The sequence below is a fragment of the Dromaius novaehollandiae genome, chromosome 2 (assembly GCF_036370855.1).
Source record: "Dromaius novaehollandiae isolate bDroNov1 chromosome 2, bDroNov1.hap1, whole genome shotgun sequence".
Classification (NCBI taxonomy): Eukaryota; Metazoa; Chordata; class Aves; order Casuariiformes; family Dromaiidae; genus Dromaius; species Dromaius novaehollandiae.
In genome coordinates, this window is record NC_088099.1 from 107400169 (window position 1) to 107410319 (window position 10151).

At 37.1% G+C, this 10151-nt stretch overlaps 1 protein-coding gene across 4 annotated transcripts in view; it reads right to left on the reverse strand.

Moving 5' to 3' along the window:
• The window catches only part of ZNF407 (zinc finger protein 407), a 348080-nt gene that overhangs the window by 128365 nt on the left and 209564 nt on the right, over positions 1 to 10151 (reverse strand). For all 4 annotated transcript variants that reach the window (XM_064507125.1, XM_064507124.1, XM_026100710.2 and 1 more), the window contains one exon: positions 6747 to 6830. In XM_064507125.1, the coding sequence (XP_064363195.1) occupies positions 6747 to 6830 (84 nt within the window). The remainder of the gene's footprint in view (positions 1 to 6746; positions 6831 to 10151) is intronic.

Here is a 10151-nt window from a genome sequence, read left to right on the forward strand (position 1 = left end):
TTAATTTTTGTCTTTCTTACCTTTAGGCCAGAATCTTCTGTATCAGCCTTTGTTTCCCAATTCTCCTTTCCCCCTCCCTGCCCCAAGACATCCCAGCCAACAAATTTCAGTATCTTTTAATACCGCCTGCCATGAAACTTTTCAGGAGAATTTTTTCCCCTCATCAAGAGTCTAATTAATGTGAAATCGAAATAACATGAATCAAAAAAGCAACAATGGCAGTATTTTTTTTTAAGCCCACTACATTTGCTAACTATAAAACAATGTATCCAAAAAGCTGGGAGTACAGGCAAAGTATAGCTGTTTGAAGATTTACTAATGAAAAAAAATACCAAAAAAACTCCTTTGCTATCATGAAAGACTTCTCTGTGCCTCGCCTAACTTTGTCAATAACCAACTCCATGGAAGAGAAGGATATTTGCCCCAAAATGCCATAACGGTCAACAAACATGCTTGTTGTTATTAAAAAAGAAACAAAACCCAAAAAACCTCACATGTTCCAAAATCAAAGAGCTGCTATCATTAGGCGTCTTTGTTCTTAATAGAAGGATTTTCAAACAAGCACGTTTCCTAACCACAAGCTCACAGAAGGAAAAGTGATTTTGCTTTTTCAACAATACTCCAAACAACTTCTGAGGTGCATCAGCTGTCTAAGTCACCTGACATGGAAAATTTCAGTTCCAACAATCTAGAGTTTGGCAACGCAACTGAAAAAAGGGTCAGATCGTGGGGAGCTCTGACCTGTATAAAAGCTGTTATTAAGCCTGCAGCTAACCAGTTAGCTTCCTCCACTCTGCCCACTCTTTTCTTCTTAAAACATCATGACTAAAGCTTTCTCTTTCTCTCGCCTATCTGAAAATGCCTCCTCCAAATTCTCCATTGACTTCTTTTAGCATCTGTCTTAGCTTTTCTTCACAAATTATTGCTTTCCTTTTCCCTTCTCCTTCTTCTTTTCCTTGATATTACCTCTTTCGATTTCTCTGTCTTTGATGATAAGCTTTTTAGGACACAGAGCATGCCTTACTGTAATCATAAATTTCTGTGTACAGGTATGTACTCAACATGTAATTTTTAAAGGAAAAATAAAATAATATAAACAACAATTATACATCTTGGAGACAAATGTGATTTGTGGGTGACAAAGTGATGATTTTACTTACAATCATGACTGTCTGGGCAATTTTACTTACAGCTTACATATCATATTTATATGAGTGTGCTACTGAGGACCCATCTTTGGTATAAATGATGGAAGAAAAAATTAAATGGTGCCTTCAATTTGAAAGTCTTCTGCAATCAATCAGAATCTTAGTAAGATGGAAGAAATCTCCAGTGGTCTCCACAGGCAGAAGCCCTGTTTTAGTCCTATTCGTCTTTCACACGATGCGTTGAGCAGTACTGAAAGAATCCTAGCATGCTATATACCATGCATATTTGACCTTAGGAATGAGCAGACCACAAAATGTGGCCTTCTGCTTACATGTTACAGGACTTTTCTTATTTCCAGCTGTTTTCTAGCATTTGTTAAGGCTGCTCCCTGGAGGGGAACTTACAGACTTCTTAAAGGAGCTTGAAATATTTTGAAGCAAATTCTATTTGCTTTTAGTCTGGTCATCTTTTTTTCATATAAGACATACAAAAATAAGTACAACCTAGATTCCTTGTCGATGCCATGGAGCTGCTATTCCATAGCAAAATACAATTGCAGTTTGTATACTCAGAAATGGGAACAAAACTGGTCCACAAGCCAATTCCTCTTAAGCAGTGAGAAAGTTTTAAGATGTCCCAGGTTTTGGTAGTGTTTATGGCCAAAAGTTAATTATAATTAAGTTCCACACTCTGCTGCAAATATTTGCTTAAATAGAAATAAAAAACAACACAGATCCTTTTCAAATTTTACCTCTCTTCTTACCGAAAAGAACGTAAGACTTATTGTGCTACATTTTCTGTGGTATTCAACATTATTATTTTTTTAAGCTGTGGTGCAGAAGTTGAAGGGAAGAGGCTACATTATACATTAAATTCAATGCCAAGTAATGTAACTACACATTAAAGTCAAAGAGCAGTTCACATGAGAAACAGAAACACAAAGTGAGTCACTCATCTGGATAAAAACACATATATTATTAAATTTTTTTTCTTTGTTACATTGACCTATAAATGTCTTGAGAAGTGCAAGATTGAAATGAGTGAACAGAACCAATCAAACAAACAGTGATCTGTAGGATACAAGCCGTACGATAAGTACGATAAGCTTCAAAAATTCATGAAAATATTTGAACAAAGACACATCTGCTTAAGCATTTCTATAGGTTCATGGTGACTCTCACAGAACTGCTGTACACAGTAAGTGTACTTACCCTCTAATGTTCTACTACTGTCATGTATGTTAATTTTTTACTTTTATGATTCCCAGCAAGACCCTACCACAAACAACATATGAGAAGTGAATGTAAACTGCTATTGTGTAGAATATGAGGATGAGGATGATTAACAGGACTACTAACCAACACAGAAAAAAGAGTTTCATGCAACAGAAGACTGGATGTGACTGATCAGCACTGTTGCATGAAGCCAGCTACTACAGCACTAAATGGAAGTTTAGTGCTTCTGGGAAAAATAGACAGGAAGAGAAAATACTATGATAACAGAAGGAAGGCCAATAAAGGAGGAAAGCAGAATAACAGTAAGAACAACAAAAAAAGACATCTGAAGATTAAGAAGTGTCTTCATTGAGGCGTTCCGTTGAATAAGTTAAACAGTTAAGCTTAACAGTCATTAGTAACTCTTAGTGTAATTACAATGCCAGAAACTACCTCTCCTTGTTTTTTCTTTCTTGTGCATTTTCTCAGGTCAGTCATGATTAAGGCAAAGTATTTAAATTATGTGATATACTATATTTCATTTTGTGTATATTTATTCTGGTGGCTGATTTAGAGGTTATTTACTCTTTTTTTAATAATAAAGTCCAGATAATGTTATACTTAAATTCTTTGGGGATTTTAACTAATTCTACAGGCAGCCAGCACTAAAATTTGCAATACTACTTACCTGCAGATTTTCTCACTCGGACAAAATATGAATTAAGAAAAATTGTGTCAGCAATTCACTCATAAGGTGAAAATTTTTCCTCCCAGTCATGCTGAAACACCAGAGCTCTTGCATATACATTCTTGTAGCCCTGCAAGCTGGCCCTTATTTACCAAATGGCATCAACAGCTATCGCAAGTGGGTTAAGTTTCTTAAACCAGTTTCTGCTCACAGTCTAGACAGCCACGAGTGCCTATTGTAAAGCATTCAGCAAGGACAGAGACATAAGCATCCTTTACAACGTGATACAAGTGTAATCAAACTTTGGACCACAGGAGTGTTGGGTTCTTGAGGCTTCCATTGCTTCAATTGACAGAGTAGACAATCAGGCCACCGATATGAACATAGCTGGTGAAAGACCTGCTGCATTTCCTAGACTGATTTATTGTAGAATTGGACTCGAAGCAGATACTCTCAAAGCACAAGATAACCCTAGAATGTTTTACTAGGACAAAGTCAGTAGAAGACTTAGCTTATTCTGTGTTCAAAGCCTGCACTTCTCACAAGAGCAAGTTAGTCATTAAATAGATAACACATGTAACACAGAATAAGATGTCAACCACTGAAACACCAGGGATTTCTTGCTAGGTCAAATTATTTTTTTTCTCACTGTTACCATTCTGCTTCACAGTTGAACAAACCTATATCAAGGAAGTCTGTATGGAGATGTATCATGTTTGCAAATAAGCTCAGCATGTGCATTTTTCAGCTCTTAAAATGAATGGCTTTTCCTTTCTGTTTAAGGTGCCTGTACTTTTTTCACTTAAAAAACAAAAACATACCTTTCAGGGATAACATTCTGTTTACCAAGCTAATTCCTAAAGCCATACTGCCCTGTGAGTCTCCAAGGGCTCCATTCTGCCCTGAGTTATACTTCACACTCCATGTAATATCGCCAAAGAAAATGCATCTTTTGCAGGGTAAAGGTATTCCTCCATGTACATAAAACAATCTTGCCTAAAATGAGAAGCAGCAGAGTAACAAATACCAGAAGCAAGAGCATCAAATGTCTAAGAGGCCAGTGCTACAGCCAGTCCCCTCTCATGTCAGAAATCTGTGGGAGAAGCTGAGCAGTCCACACGGATGCCAGGACATCTCATACCCTGAGGCTGGGACAAGGAGAGGCTTGCTATACCGGTCAAGACTCCTCAACCACGTGCAAGGATTAGCTCCTTTGCCCTTGAATCAAGGGTCTCTAACAGCTGATAAAAGTACATCTTGGATTGGAAGATGTTCTGTGTCAGCCCCCTAGACAGTTTGTATTACAGCAGGGAATTATTAAAGCCATTTTTGGTATCTATCCCTTTCAAACCTGGTTGTAATTTGCGTTGGCATTCTGTTCATGGAAAATTGTGTCTACCAGGGACAAAGTAGAAAAAATATTGATACAAAGAGGAGCGCATGCAGCTAGGAACTGAGATAAAGTTGTGCACTGGATGAAAATACAGGGGCACACACATAAGTGCAAAAATGCAGGCAAAGGTGGATTGTGTCATTCTCCTTGAAACAAATAGAAGCTACAGATAATTTTTCTGCTAAAGAATCACCTCTGATTGTTTGTGCCACAGAGGCAGATAAATGCCAAAAAGATAGATCCCTCTGCCTCTGAGATACTGTCCTGTATAGTATAAAGTTAATAGCAAAGTAATAACGAGCCTCAAGTCCTGACATAAAATATAAAGTTATGCCTGCTAGATGCAAGCTTCATGATCTATAACCTGTGAATCCCTGTGATCATAGCACAAAAATCTTCACCACAGTGGCAAAGAAGGGCAAAATGCCATCCAAAACCCAGACAGTTTTTCACCACGAACATATGGTGTTTTCAGACTGCTTTTAGACACAAACCAGGAAATTAAATTTATTTTCTAATGACCTGTGGCCTAATGACACACACAAAAAATATAACCTATGATAACTTCCATTACTATGTGAGTGCAGATGTGGTTTCTCAGCACATAAGAATACACAGTTCTTCCACTTTCCCATTCTAAAATAATGGTTTACCTTTGGATGGCTGCCCTGAGTATGAGTCTTAGGCATAGACATGATCCCAGCACGCAACATGGCAGGACAATAGAACACAAAAGACAGTTCCCATCCTATTGATAACAATGATTTATTTCTGCTCAAACTTTGAAAACAAAACAAAAATCATTTTCATTCTGGGCCCAATTTGGTAAATTTCAGCCAATGCATGAAAATTTTTCAAAGCTCCAAAAAAATGGAAACCATTAGTTACAACTGAAGCATCCAACTATCATTCTGGTGGTTGAACCTACTCTTGCCATCATTCAGAGTGTGCAATACTAAGTGAACCTATAATATGTACTAAATGACTATACTTGGACATTTTAAAAACACAGATATACTGCAATGAATGGGAACTGGAAGCAGCAGTTCTCTCTCAGAAATGTGCATTCTTTCCTATCAGAAGAAAAATTCTGTAAGTTTAGCATAATCACTAGTTAGAATTATGAGCAGAATCTGGCCTTGCAGATTTTTATTTACAGCAAATCCTTTTCAAGTTATTGCCAGGTCAGCACCAGAAACCTCACCTTTTTGCGAGCATCAGACTTTCCTCCAAATATGGCTGGTTTAATAAACTGAAACCAAGGTGGAAAAAATGGCTTCAGGCTCCCAAGAAAAGAGAGTAGCTGCTTTCCGGGAAATTACACACTTTGATGGTGTATGTCCTGAATCAGGATTACTTTATTCAGGGACATACTAAAATCTCCCACAGAGATTCCTTTACAAAAATCCATGGAAAATTCACGATGTAACAATTACAGCTTCACATTTGTTAGCCATTTCTTTCCACTGTACATTAGACAATAGTCACTTAACTCACACTGTAAGTCCTGATGATGTTATACTATCCTCATGCTAGTCAGCAAAACAAAAACTACAGTAGTTTAAGCAGTGACACTTCTGTGACTGTTTGAACAAAATCTATTCAAATAACCAAACACTTACTAGGAACCACTAAAAAACACAATTAAGGTAAAATGTATTAATAAATGTTTAATACTTACACTTTTTTTTTAGTCTTCTGAAGCTAAGAACCAATTTAATTTTATCTGATATTAAATTTTTATAACCAGGTGGTAGGAAAGCTTTACTAATTCTGTGAGAGAAATCCTGCTTTACATGCTAACCATGTGGTAACTCTTAAGGTTGTATCTATTAATTACAAACTATCTTAAAATTGCAAAAGGGCAACTGAAACAACACTAGTTTTCAACTATGTCTCAGTCCAAAATAATGGATTAATCTATATGTGGTCTCTAATTTTCATCCAGGGACATTCCAGCAGACTCTTGCAAAATCTTCAAAGTAGGTAATCTATTTGGGCCTTGAAAAAAAATCAGTATACGTAGCATTCATTTAAAGAAGAAAGCCAGTCTTTACAATTCTACTTTCTTTAGAAAAAACACCCGAAATAGTCCCCAAAAAGCAATTATTCAAACTCACAGCTAACAGATTTGATACAAACCTTGGGCATTCAGATTTTACAAAATGAAAAAAGCAAAGCAAACAATGAGCCGATATATTATTTGTGCTGCAATGTGCTATTTGACTTGCTTTACTCCCTAGTGTGGAGATACTCCCTTGCTGGAGAAAATATACCAAAGAGTAAAGACAGCTTTACTGACCTGTGTGCTGCCTCCGATGCTTGGTGAGGGCATGACGTGTCCCGCCGGCAAAGCCACAAAGGTCACACAGGAACGACTTCTCGCCTGTTGCAACAATAAACAGATGAGGGACTGCGGAGGTCACAGATCATTAAAACATATCTATCAAGGCTTTCAGGGTTACTAATTCCTCCAATCAAATGTTTCCATGTAAATATGTCAAATGGGAATGAAATTACCACTGCGGTTTATTGACTGTGATAAAATCTGAAAAGCACCACTGAACATAATTACATACTTGTCAGACCCATAAAAATTAGCTTTATTATCAATGGAATGGTTTTGTACAACTTCATTTCTGTTAGATGTCTTCCAGATGGGGCTGCTTTATGCACTTGAACAGTTTTTATGCATATCCTGATTTTTTACAATTCCCATACATCTGGCCTTTCTGTGCTGAGTAAAGATTGCCTGGAAAAAAAGTTAATATAGTGTATATATGATTCTGCTTAAATAAAATATATTGAATTTACTAACAAATTAAGGATACCGAAAAATTTTCAACAGACTAGATCACAGTCATCTTTAGTTACCTTCTATTTATTAATAAGTATTAAATTATTTCCTGGAATATACTGAAGAACCCAGGCGACAATAAAAGCCACATTATTCAGTACCAGTGGCAATTCAGTACTGTTTATGTTTGTAAAACTTTTATGACATAAAGAAAACAGGTCTGGGGATTGCTACTGAAATTGCAGTAGAACTCATATTGTTCATCTTCAAATGATAATTCTTCCTTCCAAACCTCTGGAACAATTTGAGAGAGTCTGGCAAGCTCACTATTCATTACAAGTGTGTAAATGCTCCATTTTAAGTATTTTTATACAAGCTAAGATTTTGCCCCGTTGTTTATAAATACCATCTATCACTTCACAGCAACATTTTTACTCAGTATGTACTAACGTGCAAGGCAACTGCACCCCGTAAAGCCCACATGGAAGCTCGTTATGGAATACTAATGCTAACCTTCGATATACCAATGAAATTTTAAAAATGCTTTCCAAAACAGAATCACTCCACTCATTTGGAGCCAAATTGTCCCCTTTCTCAGCAATATATGGAAAGGAGACTGGTGGAGCAATGACCCTGAATTCATTGAAACTAACAGTCTTCTTCAAATTCTTCCCTGTGGGGAAGGAAATTTAGCTTCTATAAAAGATGACTGGGTTAAGAGGTCAGGTGTCAAATTCCTTATATCTCCCATGAAGACGGAGGCTAGAAACCTCCATGTTGTTTATTCCCACATCACCAGCCACGTTAGTACGTGTGCTTTCAGGGAAAGCAGGGCGTCTCAGTTAGCTGCAGATGGCATTAATGGAAGGAAGTGGGTTAGGGAGCTGCGCAAGGTGCAGCTGCCTCTTCCCACTAGTGACTCGGCCGGGCCCCGTGGGCGTCCTCCACTCCCACCAGGCCACTGCCCTGTGGGAGCCTCCGGCCCAGCACCCGCAGCTCCTGCGGCCCTTGCCAGGAGAAGGAAAGCAATTCCTTTGCATTTCCAAGGCGGCCTGAACTGTCACTAAAATGGGATCATAAAAACTCTGATTAACCTCTAGCAGGTAGTTAGGCTTTGAAATACAATTGGCACATGTTAATTCCATTTCATAATAAAGCAAACTATACATATCATTTTTTTATGCACCAAAATCTGATTGTGAAAGCCCCAGACTGAAATTTTAGAGGGATTTTGTTTGGGGATTTGTTTGTTTGTTTGTTTTGGCCCATGATGAGAGAACTATTCTTCCAAGACAGTACCTAAAGTACAAAATATTTTTTGGTACCTCCTTTTAGGAATCAGTTCTGGCTATTTATAACTGAATTAAAAAGGAAAACAGAAAAAGCAGAATAAAAACCCACAGTAAATAACACACACCCACATCGGTTTTCAGAGGCAAACTAGTATCTGTTTCACATGAAAAATGCATACATGTTAAATGATGTATCAAAATCTGAATATAACTGCAAACTGTTGGTCAATAATATTACTGCAGAGGTAATACAGAACTGTTATATAGAGATTCCTTTATAATCTCTTTTCTCCGCTATTTTTTGTATCAGGAGTTTCAGCATGCAGCACTCGAGTTCATCAAAATATCAAAGAAAAGGAGTGGAAGAACTATAAATAAGGCTTAATTATAATTAGTTAAATATTAATTAATTAATCAATTTTAAGTATAAATCTTTCTAACTAGCTGTAATACCTGACACCCCAGCATAAAATTCACACTTTAAAGTTAAATGCTGTTCCATGCCTACCAAGAAATTGTTCATCATCTATATATTGTCATAAATTAGCTCATGTTGCGTTTAACATCTCAGAGCAGACTTCAGCGTGGCCTGCAGCTTCTTTCGCTAATGAGGACACCGAGTACCCGCAGCATCTCTGCACACGCCTGTATTTACTGGCTATTTTATATTTGGGCTTTTGGAACAGCTTTCTGAGCCACTGATACAAACATTTCAAAACCAAGTAACAGCTTGAAGCTAGAGAAATTGGTACACCCTATAAAATAATTTGCCAGTTAAATATTCCATATTCATCTAGGTCTAATCTGGGAGCTCTACTGCAGGCAGAGCTTTTGAGGAAGTCAGCGAGGCTTTGGCCCAGAAAACACCAGACTGAAGGAGATTTGGTCTCTGCTTTTTAAGCTCAGGAAAAGAGGCGATGCATTTTATTTTCTGCAAGATTCACTTTCAGACATATTAATGAATTAATTACATTATTTGTGTATGTATCATGGTATATGCACAAATACATCCATCCATATAAACACACACACAAAACTTCATTATCTGTGACTCTAAGTGCAACTACACAGTATTTCTTAGCTCTGAAGCTTGATGTGGGTTGAATCCCTCATATCTAGACATAATATTTCATTTGAGGTTATGAGCATTTATTGATACATAGATGTACTTTACATTCCTCTAGATATGCTTAACAATTTTATCATTCCAACTTCAGAATTTGTGACTTTTTAACTTTTAGGAAAATGTAAAGGCAATATTTCACTTGCTGTACAGGGGGCTGATCTAACTTGCCATGTTTATATGATAGCAGAAATGCAATAGAAAATGGTCCTTTTCTTAACAACTTGAATTAGTTTCAAGTGTGCCATTTTGCATTCAAATATAGAAAGACACGGAAACCAATCCTTTATTTTCTATTAGAAAACAGCCACTGTCCCCTATCTCTCATTATGGTGCAGACTACAAGACCTAACAACAAAAATCCATATTATTGATCTAGCCAAGTCTCCACAATTATTCTTTAGAAGGAAACGCCGACGATAAATTACATCTGCACTGGCTTTTCATCTGCTGTTCGATATAAGTGATCTCTCAGGGCAGGCTGGAGACCTTAAA